Raw genomic sequence first — 27802 nt, 5'->3', positions numbered from 1 at the left:
ATACAATTTGACAAGCGACTTACAGTACAATATAGGACAAGGACATGGATAATATACATTGCTACATAAGTGACCATAGGACAAGGACATGGATAATATGCATTGTTACATAAGTGACCATAACACATAGATATGCAACAGAGCCTAAGCAACCAAGTGTTAGGTGCCCTGGTGGGGGGGGGGGGTAAGATGAAAGTAAAGTAAGGAGACGCACAAGAGCGGAGAGGGCCCTGCTTGTAAGAGCTAACATTCTAAAAGGGAGTGGCAGACAAACAGGTGTGACACAGATGGGGTAAACAGGGAGGAAGAGGATGTTGCAGCAAGTTAGAATGGGAGCTGGAAAGCTTTGTTGAAGTAGTGGGTCTTGAGAGTTCATTTGAAGGATTGTAAAGAGGTGGAGAGTCTGATGAGGAGAGGAAGAGAGTTCCAAAGGTCGGGAGCAGCACAGGCAAAATCTTGGAGGCGGGAGTGGGAGGAAGTAATCAGTTGGCATGAGAGGCGGCGTGCATTTGTTAAGCGAAGAGGGCGGACAGGAGAGTGAAGGGAGATGAGGTCAGAGATGTAAATGGGAGAGGAATGGCTGAGGGCTTTGTAAGCAAATGTGAGAACCTTGAATTGGCTTCTAAAAGGGAAAGGGATCCATTGGAGGGCTTGTAGGAGATGGGAGGCAGATATAGAGCGTTTGGAGAGGAAGATGAGTCAAGGAGCAGCATTGAGGACAGACTGGAGAGGAAAGAGATGGGAGTTGGGGAGGCCAGATAGGAGGAGGTTACTAGTGAGTGTATGAGGGTTTTAGTAGCATCCTGGGTGAGAGGAGATCTAATCTTGGAAATATTTTTGAGATGGAAACGACAGGACTGTGAGCGGCTCTGGATATGTGGTTTGAAGGAGAGGGAGGAGTCCAGGATAACTCCAAGACAGTGCACTTTGGGGCTAGAGCAGATAGTTGTGCTATCAATTGTTAAAGAAATAGTGGGAAGTGAGGTTATGTTGGAGGGTGGGAAAATGATCTGCTCAGTCTTAGACATATTAAGTTTAAGAAATCGCTGTGACATCCAGGAAGAGATAGCAGAGAGACAGCTGGATTTACGAGTGAGGAGAGAGAGGGAGGAAAGGTAGATCTGAGTATCATCAGCATAGAGATGATAATGGAGGTCAAAAGAGCTGATGAGTTCATCTAGAGAGGACGTTTAGAGGGAGAATAGTAGAGGTCCAATAACAGAACCTTGGGGAACATTTACTGTAAGGGACACTGGCGTGGAAGAGGAGTCAAGAGAGGAGACGGAGAAGGACTGGTCAGAGAGGGAGGAGGAAAGCCAGAAGAGGGCAGTGTCATGTAGACCAAGGGCGTGAAGGATTTGCAGCAGGAGAGGGTGTCCACAGTGTCTAAGGCAGCAGATAGGACAAGGAGAATGAGCAGAGAGTAGTGGCCCTTGGAATTGGCAGAAAGGAGGCCATTGCTGACTTTTGTGAGGGCAGTTTCAGTAGAGTGGAGAAGTCAGACTGAAAAAGGTTAAGGAGGGAATAGGAGGAAAGAAAGGTGGTAAGGCGGTTGTAGACAATACGCTCAAGGAGCTTGGAGGCAAAAGGGAGGAGAGAGATGGGACGGTAGTTGGAGAGAGTATTAGGATCAAGGGTAGGTTTTTTTAGAATGGGGGAGACAAGGGCATGTTTGAATGCAGAAGGGACAGTGCCAGATGAGAGAGAGAGAGATTGAGAAGATGGGAACAGGCACAAGGAGAGAGGTAGAGGAGGAGACGTGAAGGGATGGGATCAAGGGGGTATGTGGAAGGGTAGGGGGCCCGCTTGAGGGCCATGACTTCCTCTCCAGATACACGGGAGAAGGATGTCCGAGTCAGTAAAATGGATGGGTGATCTGGGAAAGGAGGAGGTGTAGAGCTGGGTGACTGGTGGGATATGATGTCCTGACGTACGGAATGAATTTTAGATGTAAAGTAGGTAGCAAAGTCAAGGGCAGTGGGTGAGGAGGGGAGGCGAGGAGGGGGTGGACAGAGGAGACAGTTGAAGGTGGTGAGATGCTGGGGTTTTGAGGACTGGGAGGAGATGAGGTTCTTGAAATAGTACTGTTTAGAGAGGGAAAGGGCAACACTGTAGGATGAGAGCATAAATTTGAAGTGGAGAAAATCTGCCTCAGAGCGTGATCTTCTCCACTGTTGCTCGGCGATTCTTTAACACTTTTGCAGATTTCTGGTGCATTTGGAATGCCAGGGTTGTGGTGTGGATCTGCGAGGGTGAGTAGTGATTGCTGGAGCAACAGAGTCCAAACCAGAAGTAAGGGGAGGCATTTGTATAGGGAAGCAGCTTGTTCAGGGCAGGAGAGAGAGGATAGTGGAGAGAAGTGAGTCAAGCAGGTAAGAAAAAGAAACTGCATTGATAGCCTAAATATTACGCTTAGTGATGGTGGACTTAGGAGGGGATAAAGAGGGGGATAGGTTAAAAGAGAGAAGGTGATGGTCAGAGAGGGGGAATGGGAGGTTGGAATAATCAGAAATATTACAATGGTGAGTGAAGACTAGATCAAGCGAATGCCCATTCACATGAGAGGGTGAGGAGGTCCATTGGTAGAGACCAAATGAAGATGATGTGAGGGTAAGGAGTTTGGAGGCAGAGGATTCTGTGGGGATATCAATTGGACTATTGAAGTCACCTAGGATAATGGACAGAAGGTCAGAGGAGAGAAAGTGAGGGATACTACTCCAGGCATTGCTATTTATCATAATTTTTAAGAGAGGGAAACACCAATATTTCTGACTGAATCAGTCAACCAGTTATTCGCTGCGCCTTCTCTAATTTGATCGGAGACTGCGGAGATACAAACCTAGTTACCGCACAGGAAGTATGTAGCATTCGTTACCACACACACTGAATCTGCATTGAAAATTTAGCATTAGGCATGATTGATTGTGATTCCACAAATTACGTTCTTTTAACTTACCATATTCATTCACAAGGTTCCATAGCTCAAAATCTGCATTAGTTATAAAGTTAAGATTATATGGCAGCAGCTGAATAATCCTATTTTTTCATTCTAAGCTTTGGTCCCCAAGTCTGTGACCTGAGTAATGCGGCTCTCTGGTTTCTACACAAGAGGTGTAAGTGATAGTTAGTAGGGTCTCGAAAATAGAAGGCTGAGACTGTAATCTACAGACCTCGGACAGTCTTGGGAATCTTGCGCAGTAAGAACAGTTTTAGATGGAATAGATTGCATTTTCCTAGTACACTTCATATTACTTATGAGTTTGTCTATCTATCAAGTAGCGTTTCCCTATTCAGCGCTGTCTGCAGCTCTAAATAATAGGTGGACTGACACTAAATGTATTACATGTACTATTAAATGCATGGTAGAGGAGTTCAGTTTAAAAAAACAGTTCCAAATTCTGCCTATAGGAGAAAATAGGGTACCATACAAGGTAAAATGAATGATAAGATGAGAAAAAGCTAAAATTAAATTTCACATTTTATGTATTTTATTTGTAAAAATTAAAAAAAAAATATTTAAATTCCAAAATATATTTAACATTATTCTTCACCCCATGTCTTCAATAGCATAATTAATACATTTGGTGTAATTCCCAAATTTTTTTCTTTTAAAAAGTACAAAGTGCCCTGAAAAAGGGGAACAGATGTGTCCCTCATGGCCAGGGAGCAGATACAGGTGTAGGGAGAGACAAGAGGCTGGACCCTCCATAGCCCAGCACACAACAGCGTATTCTGGGCGGGGGGGAGAGACTGCTGCCACTGAACAGCAGCAGTCTTCTCTCTCTCCTTGCCCGATGTGCCACTGACTCCTCCATCTGGCTCGGGCCTTTACTACTTACCTACCCCCTCATGGCACCCCTGGTCACGTCCCTAAAACGTCACACGCAAACATGGTCTAGTGTGCACAAGGCCATGCCCCTTTTTTGCACATGCGCACCGAAGATGCACTTGTGAAGTCCCGACTCTTTACTTCCCTTCTTAACTATAAATTGTTGGGAGGTATACATGACTACAAGAACACATGATAGCAATGTGAGGTGCAATTAAGAAAGAATCGTGCACAAGCAATTTACACTAGCCGTAATTAAACATAAGCTATGGCAGGGACGTATGAGGTTGATGGGCAGACATGAGAGCTAATTTAGAGAGGACCCTTCCCATGGGAGCTGACATTATAGGGCACCCTTTCCACATCCATGACTTCACCATAATAGACGTACTTAATTTTTTGCTCCCAACACTCACACACTACTACCCCCCCTGAACGGTCATTAGCTATTTTTCACAGATTATATATTGTATACAATTAAAACTAGAAGTCACAGATGCACCAAATTAAGACTGAAAAGTGGCGGGTAAAGAAGTATGCTCTGTTGAATAACAGTCATACAGGGGAAGGGCAGTATATAATTTTAATACAAGAATGATTTTTAATGAAGCCTTTATATTCAGAGTAAACATCTCAGTAGGATTGTGTTATGAGTGTGCATAGACCTGACCTTTGCACAGTGCACCCCATGCTGTCAAAAGAAGTTGAGTGATTGGTCATTATTAGGTATGATGGAACTAACCAAATGCCAGTTTCCATAGTTACCATACTGAGGCCCTGAATGGAGCTACAAGTAGAAGACCTCATGTGGTTGTGTGCAGTCACATGAAATAGGCATCCCCTTTTGGAAGACTTATTGCACACCTGGTTGTTTTCTTTATTCTGCATTACTCTAGTGGATATTCAAGCCTATTGTGATTACATTGTAGATGTACAGCTATGGCCAAAAGTTTTGAGAATGTTCTTCACAAAGTTTGCTGCTTCAGTGTTTTAGACCTTTTTGTCAGATGTTGCTATGGTACAGTATACTGAAATAAAATTACAAGCATTTCATAAGTGTCAAACGGCTTTTATTGACAATTACATTAAATTTATGCAGAAGTCAATATTTGCAGTGTTGACCCTTCTTTTGCAATTCGCCCTGTTATGCTGTCAATCAACTGGGCTACATACTGCCAGCCGCCCATTCTTGCCTAATCAATGCTTGGAGTTTGTCACAATTTGAAGGTTTTTATTTGTCGACCCGTCTCTTGAGGATTGACCACAAGTTCTCAATGAGATTAAGGTCTGGGGAGTTTCCTGGCCATGGACTCAAAATTTTGATGTTTTGTTCCCGAGCCACTTAGTTATCACTTTTGCCTTATGGCAAGGTGCTTCATCATGCTGGACAAGGCATTGTTCGTCACTAACCTGTTCTTGGATGGTTGGGAGAAGTTGCTCTTGGAGGATGTTTTGGTACCATTCTTTATTCATGGTTATGTTCTTAGGCAAAATTGTGAGTGAGCCCACTCCTTCGGTTAAGAAGCAACCCCACACATGAATGTCCCAGGATGCTTTACTAGTGGCATGACACAGGGCTGATGGTAGCGCTCACCTTTCCTTCTACGGACAAGAATTTTTTCAGGTGCCCCAAACAATCTGAAAGGGGATCCATCAGAGACAATAACTTTACCCCAGCCCTCAGCAGTCCAATCCCTGTACTTTTTTGCAGAATATCAGTCTGTCCCTGATTTTTTTTTCCTGGAGAGAAGTGGCTTCTTTGCTGCCCTTCTTGACACCAGGCCGTCCTCCAAAAGTCTTCGCATCCTGTGCATGAAGATGCACTCACACCTGCCTGCTGCCATTCCTGAGCAAGCTCTGCACTGGTGGTGCCCCGATCCCGCAGCTGAATCAACTTTAGGAGACGGTCCTGTCGCTTGCTAGGCGTTCTTGGTGATCCGATAAATGGTTGCTTTAGGTGCAATCTTACTAGCAGCAATATCCTTGTCTGTGAAGCCCTTTTTGTGCAAAGCAATGATGATTGCACATGTTTCCTTGCAGGTAACCAAGGTTATCAGAGGAAGAACAATGATTTCAAGCTCCACCCTCCTTTTAAAGCTTCTAGTCTGTTATTTTAACTTAATCAGCATGACAGATCTCCAGCCTTGTCCTCGTCAACACTTTCACCTGTGTTAACGAGAGAATCACTGACATGATGCCAGCTGGTCCTTTTGTGGCAGGCCTGAAAATGCAATGGAAATGTTGTTTTTGGGATTAAGTTCATGGTCATGGCAAAGAGAGACTTGACAATTAATTGCAATTCATCTGATCACTCTTCATGACATTCTGGAGAATATGCAAATTTCCATCATAAAAACTGAAGCAGCAGACTTTGTGATAACCAATACTTGTCATTCTCAAAACTTTTGACCATGGTTGTAGACATGCACAGATCACTCATCCTTTTACAGCACCTTTCAATGTTAATAAAATAATAAAAATGCTGATGATTGTCCATAAGAGCAGTTTATCAGAAAGTTGGTTTAGCCCATGATATAGTGCTTAAATATTTACAAGAAGTGGCTGTGCATACAAATTATATACCAGAAAAATGTAATTAAATATAGATGAATTTTACTCATTTAAAAGACATATTCATATCCTAATGACAAGACACATTAAATACTCCACATATACATACATATATCTGTGGTTATTATTAATTATGTATAAAAAATTATATTAAAGCAAAAACAAAATAATCCACTTGTCTTATAATAAGCTGGAAAGAATGTGACAAATACTTGCAACAGTAATTAATGTCCGCCCAGATTAAGGCGTGCAAGTATCAATTTGTATCGGTTCCACACTTTTAGATATGTTGAAAACCACAAAGGTATTTAAGCCAATTATTGTATAAAATCAAAGTGCACATTATATAGGCTAATTGTAGATTACTGTCCTGTTGTGTAGGTGGTTCTGGTTTGAAATATCTGGAGTGTGGTTTCCATACAGCTATAAATTTGGATGCCGCAGGTAATGTCCTCTCGGCTTAGGTGTAGTTGCCGGCAGCTTAATCACTGGATGTGGGCTGAGTATAGTGATACCGCCGCTGTCCGCCTAAGAGTGGTGGGCGACATGAGGGTCTTGGCAGTGTGGCACCTTCGGTGATTACGGCTGGTACATGAACTCCGCACTCTCACAGGGTAGCCAGTTGGAGCTTAGCTACTCATCTGGAGGTGATGGGCGGCACGAACGTCTGGGCTGTATGACTTCTCCTGGTGATCGCGTCTGCCTCAGGAGCTCCCCACTCTTAGAAGGCGACTAGTTGGAGTTCAGCTGCTGCTGAGAACACATGCAGACAGCAACCAGTGGATAGTAGAATACAGCACCATAGTGAAATAATGAATGTGGTAGATGTATAGGAATGTCAGCTCAACGCGATTCCGCTCTCAAAGGCACCTTCGTCAGGAGCAAAATGAATGACGAAAGCATTACTAAAAAGCCGATATGCCATGAATGTCACCCGTAAAATAAAAAAATAAAAAACCTCATACTTTTGGATTCTAAACTTCATGACACTACGGGCCCTGAGGCCGGACCTTACTTTGTACTCTCTCCCCTCTGATAAATCATATATCGTGCTTATATTCTATCTGATTTGTCATAGCTACTTTGTAATTTGACAATACAGTACCTTTAAGGTACTGATGCTAATTTCTACTTACTGATTAAATCTGTATATTGTCCTCTACCATCCTCACCTTTTTTTCTGTACAAATTTCCATAAAAACATATTTTATAAAATAAATCAGACACCTACTATTTGGCCCATCTATTAAAATGCCCCATCTGTTAGTGCCAAGTGCAGTACAGGGAATATAGGAGGCAATGTCTGCTTTGTACAGTAGCTGGTTCATATAACAGCATTTGGGAATTAGAAAAAAAAAACAGAATGCAAATAAGGATAAATCTGCATATTACTACACATAATTGTTAGTTTTTAATAATTCAGGTCTGTTCTTTAGGAGAATGCTCATATAAACTTTGTACAAGCATGTGAATACCTTATTTCAAGAGGCTTTAATATGTTTAAAAGGATGGACTTTCATGTTGCCATAGTGTAATGCAGCCGTGCTAAATTTTTCCCACACTTCTAGGTGAGGCTAGTGACTTACTGTACATGCCATCGCCGTATACAACACAGTAGCTTGAGAAGTGATTATTCATGTGAGAATGCAATAACTAGGAACATTGATGGTACAGGACACACCGCTTACCTTGCAAGTAGTAAAAACAAGGAAAGACCTCTTTCCACATCCAGGTCTGACTTGTTTCATTAATCAGAAATCACTACCTTAAAAATAAATGTAGAATTTCTTGCAGACATCAATTAGTTAATCCATCGTCCTCTACATAAACATCTGTTCAGAAAGTGCACCAATGAATGAGCACAAGTCCACTGAGTATAGTAGTTCTTGGATTAACAGTTACTTTCTTTCTGTGGGCGGAATTCAATTCTTTTCATCCCCTATCGCGCCCGACGGAGCTATTCTATTCTTGCTCCTGTCGGGCGCGATCAGCTGCCAAGCGCTACATTGCAGCTCCGCAGCCCCTGGGGGATGAGAGCTGAAAAGTGACATGTTTGGGCGCCCAAACATCACTTTTCGCGATCGCGCCTAGCACTTTGGTCGGGGTTAGCCGATTTATGCGGCTAAACCCGACCACTTTGGGTGTGATCAGCGTGAAAAGCTGGCACAATTGAATAGCGGCCCGCGATCTCCTGTCACTTTAGATGGGCGCTGCGGGCCGCGAAAACAATTGAATTCCGCCCTGTGAACCTTAAATAGCTGTACAGTCTACTCACCAGATGCAGGTGAGGTTTCAGCTTCTGATAGGTTATTTTCTCTTTCCTCCGTATTTTCTCTTTCCTCTGTATTTACGCTGTGTATATATTCCAAACAAATTCTCCTACTTGAAATGTAGCTCAGGATTTTTTCAACAGCACTCAAAATATGCAAATAAAAAATCTGTAGCTGGTGAAGTATGTTTTATTTTTATTAAACAATTTAAAAACTTTTCTTTTCACAAAGCAAGACTTGATGGACAGAAATGCATTGACCCAGCCATACAGTGTGAACAGCTGACTAACCGGAAGAATGGACCGGCAGCGGCACATCGGTAGCGGTGACAGCCGGCTACCCCGCTCTGTCTTACCAACCGGATTTTACACATCCATGCGATAAGCTGTGTAACTGCATCTCTCCAGTACGCTAGTACTCTATATACTGCACACTGCATGTTATATTCACTTGCCTGAGTTTTTCATCTGGGCAATAACCATTTTTATTGCTTTGTGAACTGAAGAGTTTTTAATTGTTTAATATAATAAACTTCCTTCCAGAGCTACAGATTTTTTCTTTGCATGTTATGTATGAGTGCTGTTGAAAGAATCCTCAACTACATTTGAAGTGGGAGAATTTTTTAACAATATACTGTATGCGCAGCGTAAAGACGGAGGAGAGAGAAAGTAACCTTTTAAAGGCATCTGGTGAGTAGATTGTACAGCTATCTATGGATTATCATAGAAAGAAAATAACTTTTATCTAATAACTGCCAGTATTTCCTATATTCTGAGGACTTCTGCTCATTCATTGTGTGTTTTTTCTATAGCGCCAAGTCTCGCTATTGTTTTTATTTTTTTTATCAGCTTTAACATTTTGTCTGAGTTGTAGGGATGAATCTTAATTATTTTACAGACATTTTCCCACTTAATCATGTAAAGTGCTCAGTTTTCATTGGACTGTGCAGTAAAATTTATTTTGGGTTATGACTACTGTACTGTAAATAATCTTGTTGCATTTACGGTGGATTGTCAGTAAAATAAAATGTCATTTCATTTTAGTGTTTGAAGAACCAGAGGATCCCAGCAACAGGTCGTTCTTCTCCGAGATCATCTCTTCCATTTCAGATGTAAAGTTTAATCACAGTGGGCGGTATATCATGACCAGAGACTACCTTACTGTCAAAGTCTGGGACCTCAATATGGAGAACCGGCCGATAGAGACGTACCAGGTAATAGACCATGGCGATACCTGTAGATAAGTAGATGAGACTTAGTACAACAACAGACACTGATATGAAATAGCCATGATTTTAAAAGACTTGTGTAGATATTTAAAATAATAAAATAACAATAAAAATAATCACATTGTCAAATTATTTACAGCAGTTTCCATGGTTTATTAAAGTTTCAAAAATAATTGGTGAAGGAGGGAGTCACGTCCATTATATCACATTCTCAGGAAAATGTTCCAATTTTTTTTTTTTGAAAGGGAATGTTCATTGTTGTCGTTACTTACACAGCAAATCTGGTAAAGACTGAAGCATTTCTCATTTTGTAGTGACCCATATTTTCACAATTTGTGCACATTAAATAGTATTTAATGAAAAGTGATAGATTTACAGACAAAGGAAAAGTGGAGCTGTTGAGCATAGCAGCCAACCAGATTTTAACTGTCATTTATCTATTTGTCATGTATATCAGTGTTTCCCAAACTCATTCTTCATGGTGCACTAACAGTGCATGGTTTCCATTTTTCCTAGTTGGTGCACAGGTATACTCATTACTGGCTGACACATTTTGAAAGATCCACAGGTGGAGCTAATTATTTCACTTATGATTCTGTGAGGAGACCTGGAAAACCTGCACTGTTAGTGATCCCTGAGGAATGAGTTTGGGAAACACTGATATACATTGTTGAGAATGCTAGCTAGAATCTGATTGGTTGCCATGGGGAACACTTCCACTTTTAAATTTTAGAAGTCTTAGGGGCCCATATATCAATAATCAGATACTCAAAGTGATCCGAGTGCAATATTGTCGCCCAAAATCACATCAAATTGCGGTATGTGATAATACCGTCTGAATGTATTAAATAGCACATACAGGGACAGGAGCACAGAAAGGAGCCCGTCCCTGTGATATGCTCGGAGTCAAGTGACTGCATCAGCGATCTCTTCACTCCTATCGGGATTTCCGCACATGCACAGTCTACTCATCACGCATGTGCGACGGCCAGTACTGGGGAGGGTTTCAAATCAATATTGCTAGATTCATTATTATTATTACATGATGTAGTGAAATATTAAGAACTAGAGTGCTATTTACTGAAGTGGTTTGGGTAGAGGATTATGTGAAAGCAGTGAAAGAAGTCAGGCTATTGTGGGATTCATGCCCCTTCTAAATTACCATTACGTTTTGTCTGTATAATAGTTGTATGTCATGTATTTATATCCTTTCATTTCATTTGGTTGGACATTTTAAAAGCATTTGGGTAATGTTCATGTACAACCAGTGTGACCATTGCTTGTATTCCGTGCAGTAGTGATGGAGCTCCATCCTCTCTCCCTGTCTCAGGTGCATGATTACCTCCGCAGCAAACTATGTTCCCTTTATGAGAACGACTGCATTTTTGACAAATTTGAATGTGTATGGAATGGCTCAGACAGGTGAGGACTTACTGGCTCTCTATAACAGCGTATGTACATGAATTCACAATGATGTATGATCCTTTCCACTAAAAATGTTTTATTTCTTATTCTCTCTATGTAAAACAAATGCAGCTTAGTTGGAAAGTTAATGCATTGTACGTCTATTGTATTAATATGAATCTGGTCATATTGCGCGTTACTTTCTATTTACGTATAGATGGGTACTTTATTCTCTTTACAGCCTTGTAGCACATCATGTTAAAAAAATAAAATAAGAATTTGTATACATAATTGTCTTACTGTGCATTTTCAGAATATAGTGAACATCTACTATATAATTACAGATGTATCCTCACTTGTCTATGCTGTAGTCATGCCAAACAGCCCCTCTTGACGCACCTAGTCCAGTGAGACTTTGCTAGCATCGGGTCTTTTTTTGAGTGCCTCATTGCCGAAAGTGCATCTAAGTTGCAATGTGATGCAACTACGACGCACCAGGAGACTCTGCTGATTAATTTGATGTGACACTTGTATATTTGTGTGTGACTGAGTCTCGCAATCAGCATACGAAGTGCTATGATGCAGCGGCCCCGGTCTTTTCCACACCAAGTTCCGTTTTCAGTCTCAGTCACACATCAAATTAATCAGCACAGTCTCCTGGTGCATCCTAGTTGCATCTTTGGCAAAAAAGATGCTCAGCACTGGCAGAGTTGCATGGGACCTGGCGACTCACTTATGCCAGGCATATATCGCACTGCATGGCATATTAAGGCTAGATGAGAAGAACAGGAAAAATAAATCCCATATCAAACACCATAATGGCCAGCACATACATACTTGCCCCCTAAGCTTACATAATATTTAATTGGCTTTGCACCACAACTGTTCAGGCACGTGACAAGAAGCCAACACTTGCATGTCTACGGTGCAAATATGATATGTAACACACTAAAATATTAAAAAACAAAAAGGACAGCTTGGTCTCAACAAAGAGACTGTTCAAGGAGACACAGTTGGTCACTGAAACATAATTTGACAATAAAATGGCACTTACCACAAACACTGTTTAATGTCTAAAAATATTCCTGTTTATTTCCTCTACTTAATAGAAGGCTACTATTAAATTATCCTCTGTGTAGAGTGCTTGAGCTGAAAACCCATTGACAGATACATACAGATCAGTATCCTCTGAGCATCTCCATTCTAACTGTACAGATCACTGGGCGTGCTGACAAGTTCACTTAACTATTGCTGACACCGAAATGTTTTGTTTTCCAGTGTCATAATGACTGGCTCGTACAACAACTTCTTCAGAATGTTTGACCGCAACACAAAACGTGATGTCACATTGGAAGCCTCCAGGGAGAACAGCAAGCCTAGAGCCATTCTAAAGCCACGCAAAGTCTGTGTTGGGGGCAAACGTAGAAAAGATGAAATAAGCGTGGACAGCCTGGACTTTAGCAAAAAAATTCTCCACACTGCTTGGCACCCTTCAGAAAACATCATAGCAGTGGCAGCCACAAATAACCTGTATATATTTCAGGACAAGGTTAACTAGAACACTATTAAAAAATCTAGGTACCATGAGTTTTAAGCCTTTTTTTAATTTTATTTTCTCTTCCCGTTTTCTAATACTTTTGTTTTTCGTTTTCATTTTCCAAGTTCTTCCTCAGCCGAGATATAGATAAAATAAACAGGCTTACCAACCCCCTCATTACAATTGAACCTGCTGATATTCAGATTTATTTTTTTTTTATTTTTTTGTGTGTTCTTTTTTTGTGTTGGCGACCTTTCTTGCGACAGGTTTCTGAAACATGCTCTATAGCAGTGTGTTATTGGCCTCTCATGTAGCATGAAGGGTTTAAACAGCATTAAACTTTGGAGAAAACAAATGTTGGGCATATATAATATTACTTTTTAATTGGTAATTCAATTTTTAATAAAAGATGATCATTACAAACGTGTTTTAATTCTCTGTATCCTTAAATCATGAATTTGTGGACAAATCTTTAACTATATGTAATTGGCAGACACTGGACGTTTCTGACATATTTGGGAAGGGTTTGACTCCCAAGAATTCAAGAGATAGCTCTGTAACAAATGGTGATGCTAATGAAGCCAGTATAGTTTCAAGTGGTTTTACAATCAAGCTATTTGGCTGTAAACTAGCCAAAGAGCTGACTCCATAGCCATACAGGTAATCTGGTGTCCTATGGCATTAAAGCTACTCAGCTAGGGTTATGTTATCAGTGGAACCTTCTCTTGGGCTGCAGTGATTGTGTTCTACTGTCTGCTTTATAATACATTCTCTTACTGCTACCTAAACACAGCAGTCACCAGATGTATGTCTTTAGTTACAATCAGGCAATACAGAAAAAGAAACTACTACAAAATATAGTGACATACATTTTAGTTGGTATTTGTATCTACTATGGCTAAAAACAAACTGATCAATAAACAGAATTTACTGCCACTTTGATGGCATTTTATTCAAAGATTCCTATCAGAATGCTGGGAGGAATGCTTGTATATGCCTATCGCTGTAGGCTGTGATGCTTACACGATTTATGTCCTAAATTCTGCATGTTTTCTACTATATTATAGGCGGCTATAAAACAGGAATAATATTCCAGATAGTGAAGAAGGCTGGTTGCATAAAGTTTGCTACATTCAGTCTTGTTTATTGTCTACAAAGCACAAGTAAGATAACCAGCAGCGGAAGCATCTTCTGTGTAATTCTGAATCACTCACACCAAAGCAATAAAAAGGTATTGGATTAGGTAAACCTATCTGGATCCAACCCTTACTGCTATAACCATTGTAAAACTGAGTTAAGTGTTTTGCATTTTATTTTTTAAAGAGAGACCCCATCCAGAAATTCCAGATAAGCGGATACCGTAAGAAATTTATCTTGATGGATCACAAATGAATATAGTTCCCCTACCACGACTGGGGCTTGGCTTTTTGATATGGGCTGAAAGCATAATGTGCGATAATTAATTTTAATATTTAATCATCCTTATGTTAAGTGTCTTTTATTTTGATAAATCAATGTATAATACTTAGATTGCTGCTTGCATTTTGGGCACTAAACGTCTGTTAATAATATAGCACCAGTTCGTACAGACACTTGCTAAACTGAGCTAAAACCAAATGTTAGAGGCTTTTTTAAAGCAGTATAGATGGTTCATTTTATCCTACAATAAGACCTTGGTCACATTAGCACATGACTGCCCTTGGGCAATTGCCTACAAACAATACATAAGGGGTCAGATACTCTTCAGGGTAAAATTGCTCACTCTTTTCCTTATGAGCAATTATAACCTGGCAGTGTGTGTTCTGATTGTCTGCTGCTACATATGGTTCTCAGCTGCTTGTCCAGTACTGGTATGATGCCCTCCCGTCTGTATTCACATCAGGAAAAAAACTAAATCTAGATGTACTAATAAAGCACAAAGTGAGAATGATAAATTAGGGTGGAATAAGGTGATGTATGTTATAGAAGAAACTATCATGTGTGCGCACTGTCACTTGTACCGTAGCGCCTCCAACGATCAGAGCAGGAGATCCTCTCCAGCTCCAGTCTCTCAGCTACTGCTAATATACATACCGTTGATAAGACATGTGAGAGAGGCAGAGTTGGGATGTGGGTGCTGGGGAGGTAAGCTGCAAAAGGACTAGAACATTAATAATGTGAAGCAAAAGAGTGATTCTGTGTTGAACTAAGCTGTTTGCTGCAAACTTCTTCACCTGCTGACCAGAGCTCCACTCACATTGCCAATCACTGAGCTCCCAATGAAGTGATTGCACGAGGAATATTTAATGTCACAAAGGGTGCTGAAGAGGTAGGTAGCCTAGAAAAAAAGAGAATATATTCTGTACTAGCATAACTGAATGTTCCTCTACAAAGATAGTAATTTCTGAGTGTAGACTGACAGCTGACTCCTTCACAGTGACATAAGGACTCTCAAAGCCAAGGCTTTAGAGATGAAGATAAACCCATTGTGCATTAGTCATCTAAAAATCAATCAAATGTGCACTCACATAAAGGTGTCAGATGCTTCAAATATCTCAGCTGTGTTGTGTGAGAAATGCTATTTGGGTCGTTGTTTGTACTGCAAATTGGCATTAAAGACAGATCAACCGATGCTTGCAGTTTCTTTACTACAGTAAATTAAATCTCTGCACCAAATTCTGTTTTTGATTCTAATAACTGGTACAGATGTGTACTTTACATATCTTTGCTGTAGTCGCACCAAAAAGCCCCTATCAGCGCGCCAGGTCCTGTGAGAGACTGATAGCATCGGGTGTCTGTTTGCCAAAAATGCATTTAAGTGACAATGCCATGCAACTAGGACGCCCCAGCAGACTGTGCTGATTAATATGATATGTGACACTTATTTATCTGTGTGTGACTGAGTCTCAGAATCTGTATAGGAAGTGCTACAATGTGGCGGCTGCAGCTTTTTTTAATTCTACGTCGTATACAGACTCAGGTGCACACAGATATACAAGTATGAAATTAATCAGCACAGTCTGTGATGCATCCTAATCACACTGCGACTTAGACACAAGTTCGGAAACAAAACGCCTGATGCTAGCGTAACACAGGACCTGGCGGCTCACTCACTGCTGCGTGGCATATTGAGGCTAAATGTATGAGGACACATCTGTATGTCAGAAAATAAAGGTGCCTAAAATGCATACACTAAGAATTAGGGAGGTATTCAATTAGGCTGCGAAAAAGTCAGAATTGGCGATACTTTATCGCCGATGACGTCATTTTCTCTTATTTCAATTGTTCCCGTATTCAATTACAAAGATTTTTTGCAGGTTCGAAAAGTCTTTGAAAAAAAAAAACAGGGATAACTTTTCACCATGTTTAACATGTGAAAAAAAAGTGCAGAATTGGGGTTTAGGGGTGCAGGCGTAAAAAAAAAATTGCCTGCACCTCTGGGAATGGTCCATAAAAACTGTGCAAAAAAAGTTTAAAAACACAAATAGGGGCACCCTACATTTTTTTTTAAACATTTTGGGGCAAAAAAAAAAAATGGGGGACAGTGCTTAAAATGGGTTCAGGGGTATTTTGTAAGTATGCGGCAGGTGTTTTCTAGAATAGGCTATTAGCGGCAGGGGCATTTTTGCTGAATTTTAAAAAAATTAGTTTAGGGACTTAAAAATATGCTAGTACCCATTTTCATGTACCCCAAATTTGATGTGACCACTTAAAAAAAGAAAAAAAACCTAAGTGCTCTTCTGCATCACTTGTTCTAATGTCGGGGAAAAAACACCTGCCACGGCTATTTAAAAATGCAGAACACATTCTGCAGGGCTAAACGGGGATACCCAGAGTGATCCCCCATGTCTGGACATCTTTAGGGGGGTCCTAGGAACAAAACCCGAAAATTCCAGAATTTTTAGTGATACTTACCTTTCCGCAGGCTCCCGTTTTCGCTGCTTACTAATTGAATACGGGGATATAGTGGGTGTGCGCCCAATACTTTATCCCAGGAAAAGCTCCAATGTTGAGCGAAAAGTCCACCACGGACTTTTCGCTCCCAAATTGAATACGGGCATTAGTGTCCCAAAGTTCAGAACTACTTAGGGCTAGCTAGCAATGGAGAATTCCCCGTATAGGGGCATATTCAATTTTGTGCGAGAATATAAAAAATCCCGCACCTGCGAGTTTTTTCCTGTAGGTGCGGGAATTTTGCTATTCAATAAGGTGCCTTTTTTTTTTTTTTTTTTTTTTTTGTGAGCCGGTGTGATTTTTCTTAAGATCGCTAATTTTAGGTAAAATCAGTGGGACTTCTCTGGGACCCCCCCTTAGGACTAATTAAGTAATTGGAAGTTTCCAATTAGCGTAATTGGTCCATAATTACTTACCTTCTGCAGCACCATCTTCTGCATCCAGCGTCTGGAGCCAGGTCTTCAGCAGCAGGGTGAGTATGTCAGTGTTTGTAAGTGTGTATGAGTGTCTGGCCCCCCCGGAATGGGCACAATAGTGTATATTAACATGTTGGCATAATTCGTTCACACAGTATGTCACAATAATTGGAGCTGATTCAGAGTTGCACATAAGTCCGTTTTACAGAATTGCAGAGCATAGGTAACTATGGATAAGACTTCTAGATTTCAATAAAAAAAAACAGCCCCGCCCCCTCTTGTCTTTGGTGCACGCAGGGGGGGTTTCTGAGTACTCAGACCCCCGACAGACGTGAGAGCAGGCACCATGTTAATAAGCCCCACCCACTCATGCTAAAATGGCACGTTGTGTGGATCAATGGGGAGGAGCTGGAGCCAATATGATGCGATTCCATTATTTTGGCCTGGCACCCTCCCGATTGACCTGTGAATTGCGGATTTGTGCTGCTATGAGCAGGGGCCTAATGAATGACAAGGGTGCCTGGTTCTGCCCCCCATCTACAACGCAGTTGCAGCAAGTACTGTGCAAAAGTTCTAGGCAGGTGTGGAAAAGATGCTACCAATTAAGAATGCTTTTATCAATCAACAAAATGCAAAGTGAATGAACAGAAATGTAAATCAAATCAATATTTGGTGTGACCACCCTTTGCCTTCAAAGCAGCATCAACTCTTCTAGATACACTTGCACACAGTTTTTGATGGAACTCTGCAGGGAGGTTGTTCCAATCATCTTGGAGAACTAACCACTGATCTTCTGTGGATGTAGGCTTGCTCAAATCCTTCTCTCTTTATGTAATCCCAGACAGACTCGATGATGATGATGAGATCAGGGCTCTGTGGGGGCAATATCATCACTTCCAGGACTCCTTGTTCTTTACGTTGCAGATGGTTCTTAATGACATTGGCTGTGTGTTTGGGGCCATTGTCCTGCTGCAGAATAAATTTGGAGCCAGCCGCCTCCCTGGTGGTGAATGGATAGGGGCGATCAGCCAATGCTGCATACAAGCAAGGATCTGCATTTATGTCCAGGCAGACAAAGCAGCCGCATCTATGGCTAACATGCAAGCAACTCTTAATCAAGCCCATTATGTGTAGTTTGGCACTGAAATTAACAGTGCTCTCTCTGTATCCTCTAATAATACTGCATGGAATTAGGGCCCATTAATGAGTGCTGCACTTGCATTCCACTATCATGTGGGAGGAGGGCAAAGCCAATGTCTTGTGCTACAATATACATTTTCCTGTATAGACTGTGCACTTGTTTTCAATGATAAAAAATAAATAAGATTGTACAGAAATCTAAAGTGTGTGTACATTTGGAAAGATATGTTAATGAGATAATTATCTGCACTCTCCTTGAACCTGCAAGCACCCCACAATGCTGTCTGAGCAGGAGCGCCTCTCTCCTACTTGGGGTGAGCTTAAATTGTGTTGTGCATTTTGTTTATAGGTTTGAGTCTAAATTGCCATGTAGCTGCCCAGGTTGGAAGCACTAAGGAGTAAATTTACAAAAGGTCGTTTCACATTTTTGTGCGATTTGCCATTTAGATTGCAAATCGGAGATTTACTAAAGTCAAAATGACGAAAAATCCAACTTTAGAACACTGGACAAACCATCGATACTTTCACACAAACACCAATAGAAACCCGAGATTTACTAACGGTCGGTTTTAAAACCAACCAAAAATAGATGCAAAAATGAAAATAGGGGGGAAATCGTTGTGAGATTCCCTTCATACTTTTATAACCAGCACTATACCATTAACCAGACCCAAACTGGAAAGCTCAGGGCTGGAATGCCTCAAAGTAGGGACCCCATAAATAAAATGGAATCTCCCCCCCTCCTTCCGGAGGAACTACCAGTCCTGGTCAGTGGATGCGGGGTTAATTGTCTAAAAATAGATATTGTTGTTTACAGTGGGACTACAGGTCCCAGCAAGCCTACTCCGGCATGCAGGCATTTGTGGAACGACAACTGCCAGCATGCCCGGACATTAAGCACCAGTAGCTCTACCATGAAGGAAATGTATAAAAAAAAAAAATGACAGGATGCGACCACCGGGGGGTGGGGGCGTTTGGGGGGGATATTAATTTTAATTTAAAAAAAAAAAAACATCTTTCTGCCCAGGGTTGGTAGTTCCTCGGAAGGGGGGACCCCACTTTCCGAAAAATTCATACTGATCTGTACAGTGCTTTTGTTTGGGGGGGCTTTTCTGTCTGTTTGCACTTCTATTTGCTGTAAATTTTAAGCTGAAAGAGTCTACAGAGTCGCGTGTGTACCAGAAATACCTAATGGATGGCATTGCCATCCACCGTGGACAGTGCAGTGGTTGACCATGGGTACTTAATCATAGTGACCAGTGGCGTCTGACATTAATTTTCTGTGGTAAGCAACACTAGCTCAAACCACATTCAATGCAGGAGATAGCCCTTCGGCTCCACGGGAGGTTTCTGTCATCCCTGAGCTCGCCTTAGGACACCTGCGTTACGGTTTTACAGGTGTACCGCCCCAGTCAAACACCCCCCCCCCATATCCAGCATGTCAGTGCTGTGTTCATTAGTTTTCATGGGGCATGTTAGCTGAAGACCAACCAGTGTGCCCCTAAAATACTACAACACCGGACACACTGCTTCACCTGAACTTCGCTAATTGGACCCTGGAAGACTGGCAAAATTTGGTCTGATTAGTCACAGTTAAAGTTGTTTCGGGCTGATGGTAGGGTTCGGGAGTTGGGCAGATCCCATAGACTCCAGTTGTCGACAAGACACCGTGCAGGCTAATGGAGGCTCCATAATGGTGTAAGGTGTTCACGTGGCATGGGTTGGGTCTGCAGGTGTGCCAAAACACGTGATTGACCAGTAGCCACTATGTTGCATTGCTTGATCATTTGCAGCCCTTTATGTACCACCGCAATGATGGAATAGTCCAGCAGGATAATGCCCGTGTCATCTGTTCCAAGTTGTTCAGAATTGGTTCAAGGAGCATTCTGGATAGTTGTGAAGAATGATGTGGCCGCCATGTTTGCCTGACATGAACCTAAATGAGCATTTATGGGATGTGGTGGAGAGGTCCATTCACACCCAAGAACCTGCACCTACAAATATCAAGGAGCTGTGGGAAGCTATCTAGGCCGTATTGGGTCAACCTCTCTCCAGAGGTCTTCCGTCCACTTTTGGAATCCATACCACTTCGAATTGCTATACTTCACCATGCTATATTAGGTCCTACACGATACTAGGCATCTATCCCGTGATTTTTGGAACTTCAGTGTATGTGTGAAGCTAGTGGTGGAAGTATTATTTTATTTGCAGGAAAAGGAGGTGGCTATAGCACTTGAAAGTGAGGACCTTAATAATGGTGTTCCTTAAGCTCCCGAGGTCACATTGCTCTTCTGAGCCACATAGTAGAGACCATCGCAGCACAGCTCTATTTGCACTTTCTCTAAAGGAACTGAGAGGTTTATCATTAAATGCAATATTACCAAGCTAATTTAGTTACAAAATTGGTGGGATTACCTAAAAAAAACTTGGAATTTGTCGTCATGGACTGCATTGACCTCTACAGCATCTGCTGAGTGTGCACATGTGCAGCCAACAGTCTGAGCATGTGCAAAGAAATATAGCTGCGATAGGCATCGGGAAGAGGTGTCCAGCCCACCAGGGATTCATCAGAAGATCTGGCCAGGCTTCTCCCATAGAGTACTGTGGGATAACTATCTTCGCTTACAAAAGCTAACTAAGAAAAGCTTTTCAAAGCCAGTAATATAGCGCCATCCCTATAGAGAACTTAGGCGACACGTACTGAGAGTGCTGGTTATCAGAAAGCAGGAGATAGCACTGATATGCTTTTTAGCTTTTAGCGCCAATACTGAATTCTGCCTTAAACATGAGGAAATTATAAATATTTGTAAGTGCAAATGGGGATTCACTGCGAATGTGACAGTCCACACATGCTGAGAGGGAACATTGAGAGGATACTGACATTGCTGCTGTAAACAATCAAATGTTATGTGGCCCCAATTGACTGTTGCATCATTGTGTGCAGATAAACCCAGCCTCCACTTGTGACCAGATCAAGTTTTATACAGCTATGGGGCTGGACCACATGGAAACCTATTTGCCATTATCATTATTCTATGTCTGCACACACAGGCTTGCAACAGTCATGTGCTGGATGGATTTGCTGGCATGCCAAAAACCGGCGCTTGTATTTTTTTATATTGCAGCATCACATTCAGCTGTATCAGTGCATCATTGACATCACTGCTATCTTCATGTGAATGGATGGATTTAGAGGTACAAAAGCATGATTTATGTGCCTGCATATTCATACTTCGGGGCGAATTCAATTAGAGGCAAAATCGCCCGATCTTATCGCCGACGTCTAAATCGGACGATTTTCGGCTAAAAAAACAGGTGGAAAGTTTTCACCATCTCAGACTAGGTGAAAAAAAATGCAAAGCCCCTATTTTTGCCTAAAAATGTGGGGATTTCTTTCAGAACCCTTTGGACACCCCCCCCCAATGATAATTTACCCCCAAAAAAATTTGCGTACTTTGGCGAAAAACAACTGGTCAAATTTTGGGTGAGAAAAATAGTAATTTGAAAATGGGTTTAATGTATTGGGTCTAGTTTTTCGGGGGGCCGTATGGATGTGTGAAGTGTTTTAAACATCGCACGTAGCAGAAGCAGGCGCTTTTTTAAGTTTTTAAAATTGCGCTTTTACGACACGAAAATATACTTGCACCCATTTTAACATACCCCCAATTTACGTGGAACACTAATTTTCTGGGGAAAAAAAAATAGCTTTCTATCATTTTTTTTTTACGTTTTCCCGCATACGCAAATTACCGCCAACCGATGCAATTTAAGTAGTAATTTCCGATGTACGTCAGCCTTTTTTGGAGTGCAGACACAAATTCCTAACATTTTAGGCAATTTTTTTTTGCGTCTCCTGTTTTCACGCGAAGATCGTCCAATTTCGCCGGCGGTGATAAAACCGGACGATATTGCCTCTAATTGAATCCGGCCCTTAGTGTAATAAGTTAGTTGTGATACTTTCCCCCAATGGGAGTATTGGCCAGTAAAAGTAGGTTACACTGTATTATAAAATACTGTTTACTAATAAAAGTAATACAAAGTAGCAGTGAATATGCATCCAAATTGTGAAAATGATAATATGAATGCAGACGAAGGAAAATCAGATTTCAGTAATAATGATCAATCATCAGCAAGACGTTATAAAAGCTGTCATATTCGTAGGAGTAAATAAATTCTGTTGTAATTAACAGTCCATTAAGATTTACCATAGAGATGACATATAAGGTTAAAGATAATGTGTGAGTGTCTGTGATGACTGGGGATAAGCAATGTGCAGTTGTTTTTAGGATTTTAAAATTCTACCAATTAGTATAAAGTGACCACAGAGGGCAGAAGTATTAGACCTACTTATATAATAAAAAGATAATTGAAATGTGTTCCAAAGAATTGTTACTCTAACTGGTAGGAGCTTCCACAAGGAATCCTGACAACATAAAACATAAGAGGCAGCTGCAATAAACACTACTCTACATGAAAACAACCATGTGGATGTGCTTTGTTTCATCTGACTATTGTCTTGGGAATAAAGTAAATCAAACAAATAAGCATCAAAATCAATATCTGTTTAATATGCTCAGTCATTGCTATAATAGCAGATGATATAATGCAGATGTTGTGCACATCACGTAGTCAGATTGCCCACCAGAATTATTGCTCCTGTCACTTGCAATGACCGTATTATTGGCAATTGCTTCTGTAGGTACCTGAAACGTGATGATATTCAGCATCGCATGATCAAGCAGAGTATTGATGGTCGGCTGTAATCCTTCCTATATTGCGCCATGTATTCCAATAGTTTTATGCCTTGTTAATTGCCACAGACATGCACTAACTGGCACTGACATTAGGATTCTCGTTGACAACACTTAATTTATGGTCTGTACTGCTGCTCGCAACACAAAGAGTCATGTATTGTATTAGCGGCTTTGTTTTTGGCATAGTGTTTATATACAAATTTTATGGCTATACTGGAAAAATGCAGGTGACAGAACAAAGCATTGCCAAGAAAATTTGTGTAGGGGCCCCTGGGATGAGTCTCTAACACTTCCAAGGTCCCCAGCTCTGCTCTTAAAAGACCTTCTCTGAGCATGCGCCAGCTTAAAAGAGGCCTCCTCTCATTAAAGCAGAGCAAGGTTGATGTGGGCCTTTGCAACTTCCTGCTCATCTACAGGCCTTCTAGCAATTGCCTGTAGTCCCAATGATCATCTATGAAAAATGACTAGGAAGGAGCGGCGCCAACGTGTGTGACCTAAGGTGAACTAGTGGGTTTCCCAACTTAGGGGGTCATTCAGACCCGCTCGCGAGCAAAGTTCGCTCGCAAGTGGGTCGATGTTGTGAGAATGCGCACGATGGAGGGAGCTCCGTCGTGCGCATGCGCGAGACCCGGTGAGCGACGAGAAATACGTCGCTCGGGGTCTCGCACCAAAGGGGGCGTGCTGTCGATGGTGACTGACAGCACGCCCCCTTTGGTGGGCGTGGCGGCCAGACGGAGGCGTTCCCATAGGAACGCCTACCGTCTGAGTCCGGCCCCACTGACATCAGTAATGATGTCAGTGGGAGTGACTTTGGCTCTGATAGAGCCAAAATCACTCCTGGGCTTGCGGCAGCGAGACCCTACCGCAAGGGTATCGTCGCAAGCCCGATGGTCGCGATGGTCTTGACCATCGCGACCATCATCATGGACGCTCGCATAAGCTGTGGGTGGCAACCCACAGCTATGCGAGCGTCCATAAGGCCGCTCCACATTTAAATAGGACAGCCCTGATTCAGAGCGAGCGTTCTGCTCAGAGCGTTCAACTCTGAATCAGGGCCTTAATCCATAGCGAATATAAGTGAAAACAGGACAGTATCTCCAGTGCTGAGAAGGGTACTTTATAGATCTAAACTTCATAGAGAAAGTGTCACAATGTAAAACTAGTCCTTTACCGTCAATAAATGGGAGCCGAGCAATATAGGACTGTTAAAGGTATTGTCAGCACTTTAGATATAAGTGGTCAAAAACCCTGTTACCCAAACATGAAATATGGCCTTTTGGCACTTACGTGTATATGTGTGTGTACACTGGTGGCCAAAATTGCGGATACAGGGCCTGATTCAGAGCCGCTCGTAAGCGGCCGCTCGTTCATTCCGAGCGATGTTTGCACAACTGCACATGCGTAAGGATCATAATACGCATGCGCGAACCAGTCAGTGCAGACGAAAATCGTTTGTTCGCTAAATAGCGAATGCCTGCTATTTTGAGTGACATGAGGAGGTGTATGTGGGTGGTAACAGGGGAAGGTGCTTGAAAACGAGGAGTGGAGATCCGAACGCAGGCGTGCTTAAAGGTCAAAACGGGCGTTTTATGGGTGTGCATAATTAATACAGCAGCGTCATTGACCACGTCACTGGGTTATTTTATAGCCAGAACTGCTCACATGATTGCGGTAGGAAAAACCAACCACAAGAATAGCGAGCAGTACATACGCTGGTCGATGTACTTGATTAATCCAATAAATAGCAGACATGACGTAGGATGCGAGCAGCCCCACACCATGATGTTCTCACCACCAAACTTCACTGTTGGTATGGTTTTTTGGACTGATGTGCAGTAGCAGTGCCATTTCTCCTCCAAACATCATGTGTATTATGGCATCCAAAGAGTTCAATTTTGGTCTCATCTGACCAGACTATATTCTCCTAGTATTTCACAGGTTTGTCCAAATGTTGTGCAGCAAACTTTAAACATTGGTAGTGAGACACCTCTTTATAGGCCATCAGTTGGGACCGAACCAGCTTATATTAATTTGCACTGACAAATTATGTAATTACTGATATATATCAGCTGGTGTCTTGGCCTTCCATGTTTATTCCACTTCCCTTTCTTCATACTTTTTCTCTGTGTCATTTCACATTATTACACATAACTTAATTATGGACATCTATGGCTTGATTTCTTTGCATGTGTGGCTTGCATGGGTTGTTGCTGCCATTTGGTGAGAATTTCATAACAATAGCCCCACAATGTTCATGTGTTCAATACTTATTTTACCTGCTGTGTGTGTGTGTATATATATATATATATATATATATATATATATATATATATATGGGATGTGCAGGCTCGGAAAGGTTCGAGTTTGCACGTTGAGTTCGGATTTTTCCCTCCAAAAAAACGGAACTCAGAAAGAGGCAAAACGTCATCTTACATGGACGAACATCATCATTCCTGGACTTTTGTCCGAACTCAACGTGCAAACTCGAACCTATCCGAGCCTGCATATCCCTAATATACACACACACACACTGGTAGCATGAGTCACATATAGTTCAAACTAAATTTTATGAAAATACAGTATCACTGGGTTCCATATCCAAATTAGCTGCAGGGAGTTACATGGGGCAATAGAAGAGCTCTAATCCATAAAAAGTTTCATTGGGCGATTCAAAAATCAGCATTCTATTTCTGCATCCTGTCGTATTACAACAGCATTGCTAGAGCTGGATTTCAGTGCAGATGTCGATATAAATTTCCCAAATGACATCTCTATCTAAACAGAAACGGAAAATGTGGTATAATTTTGATTGAAAAATGGGGAGTGGGAGATGATGTAGAGGAAGGAAGGTGCATGGAGGATGTTGGGGAGGGGTCAGACACTAACTAGTTTTAATGCCTGCATAGGCTTACTATAACCTTCAGAAAATGATCGTTTGTAGTGTCGCACGCAGGGGTTTTCCTGAGCATCCAGAAAACCCCCCTGGCAGACTATATTCTACAATAGCCGCCATGTTATTAAACCACGCTCCATCACTGCAAAATGCTGCGAATCGATGAGGGAGCGGGGGAAATATGATGCGATTCCTTTAGAATCATGTAATTTTGTCCACTCCCTCCCAATAGACCTGCAAATCGCAGCATTTTGCCACAAGGGGGCGGGGCCTAATAGCATGGTGCTACTGCTGCATCCCCCCATCTACAGCTGCCCTGCAGAAGAGAGAGACAGAAAGAGGTATGACATATACATGTGTGATATATATATATGCATTTATCTTAATGTGTATATATGGAAACCTCCCCCCCAGAAAAAAATCCTGCGTTTGTCTCTAGAGACACTTGTTGATCTTTAGTCCTGATGCTGTTATAAGAAGTCCACTGAATTTAAGTTGCTCCAACCCACGGGATTTCATATAACAGTCATCCTGTGGTTATCCTGAAAACAATAGGATAAACCACAGTGGCCCCATAAGCCCTGCTGTCCCCTGACATCCTCTGTATGTAAGTGACTGGATATTCACTACATGCCTGAGGGTCAATACAGTAATGATCAGCTCATCAGCTTCTATTTTTAGAATATCTGCAGTCTTATATAGGAAAGAGATTTAATTTTCTCTCTCCTATTTTTATTTCTAACCATGATTATTTTGAACACCAATACAAATTAAGCAATATTTATATGTTGCAATATTACAAATAACTGTTATTTAAAATAACGGAAAAAAAATATTTTCCATTTCTATTTTCAGTGTATTCAGCATAAACATGAAGTTTCTTAATCCCTCAAACCGCTATAAATCTCCTGGGATAGTTCTTGGTATCAATGGCGGAATTGTTCCGTGTCAGAAGGGAACAATAAGACTTGACAATAACTGTATGGCTATGCTGAATATAGGATATGCAGTCTTTGCTTCCGGCTTCTGGCTCTCTGCTGCTGTCAGCATCCTCCATACTCGCACTGTATCCTGTAGTGACAAACATGGCCTAATTAGGCACAGGCAGCTCCCTATCCATACAGTGTTTCCACAAGGCGCACACTGTGTGTTCCTACAGCTAATATGGTAATTAAATAAACTCAGCATATTGAATACAATGTTATTTCATACAGCTTAGTTCATTTCATTAATGTCAATAAAGAGGGAGAAAAACAAGATTTGTGCTGGCTGTGTTATATTTCCTGGCCCTTACTGAATGCATTATTAATGTACAGTATAGTTGTGTTCTGGTGACTGCATTTTTTGTGTTACTATTACTACTATTGAATGTTTTGCTTTCATGTGCAGACATGGCCCCATCGGGTGATTGATGTCAAGGTCGCTGGACAACCTGTTTATGTCTACTTCTTAGAGGCCAGGAGAGTAAATCACCACGGGTATTGCATTATCTGGCTCTTTGGACATGTCACACTTGATCCTTCTGCAAAGCATCATGCAGATCCTCACAACTCCAGGCTTTAATGTGTCAATAACATATTATGAAAACTTACAGCTGTTCCGCTTTCATGCTGCTGGTATGACCTTTTTATGATCCAAGCCATTACAGCAAGGAGCCAAATAAATAACCAGCAATGTGGGGAAATCTAGGAAGGGCCTATTTTCAGGGCAAAAGATACTTATTGCAAGGAACAGTTCCACATCACACATGTACAGGCTGTGAATGACACATCAGTTGTTTCCAGCAGCGGGAGTATTATTAATTAAGTAATCTATTCATTATAGTAT

General features: G+C 41.5%; 1 protein-coding gene across 3 annotated transcripts in view; it reads left to right on the top strand.

The window, feature by feature from the left end:
• PPP2R2B (protein phosphatase 2 regulatory subunit Bbeta) overlaps positions 1-13266 on the top strand; it is a 317170-nt gene extending 303904 nt beyond the window's left edge. For all 3 annotated transcript variants that reach the window (XM_088443990.1, XM_088443991.1, XM_088443992.1), the window contains exons 7-9: positions 9714-9883; positions 11229-11320; positions 12581-13266. In XM_088443990.1, the coding sequence (XP_088300116.1) occupies positions 9714-9883; positions 11229-11320; positions 12581-12860 (542 nt within the window). In that variant the 3' untranslated portion in view covers positions 12861-13266. The remainder of the gene's footprint in view (positions 1-9713; positions 9884-11228; positions 11321-12580) is intronic.
• The last annotated feature ends 14536 nt before the right edge of the window (positions 13267-27802 follow it).

The sequence above is a fragment of the Taudactylus pleione genome, unplaced genomic scaffold, assembly GCF_031769625.1.
Source record: "Taudactylus pleione unplaced genomic scaffold, aTauple2 ptg000342l, whole genome shotgun sequence".
Lineage (NCBI taxonomy): Eukaryota > Metazoa > Chordata > Amphibia > Anura > Myobatrachidae > Taudactylus > Taudactylus pleione.
The sequence above is the reverse complement of the archived record's forward strand: the minus strand, read 5'-3'. Positions and strand labels throughout refer to the sequence as shown.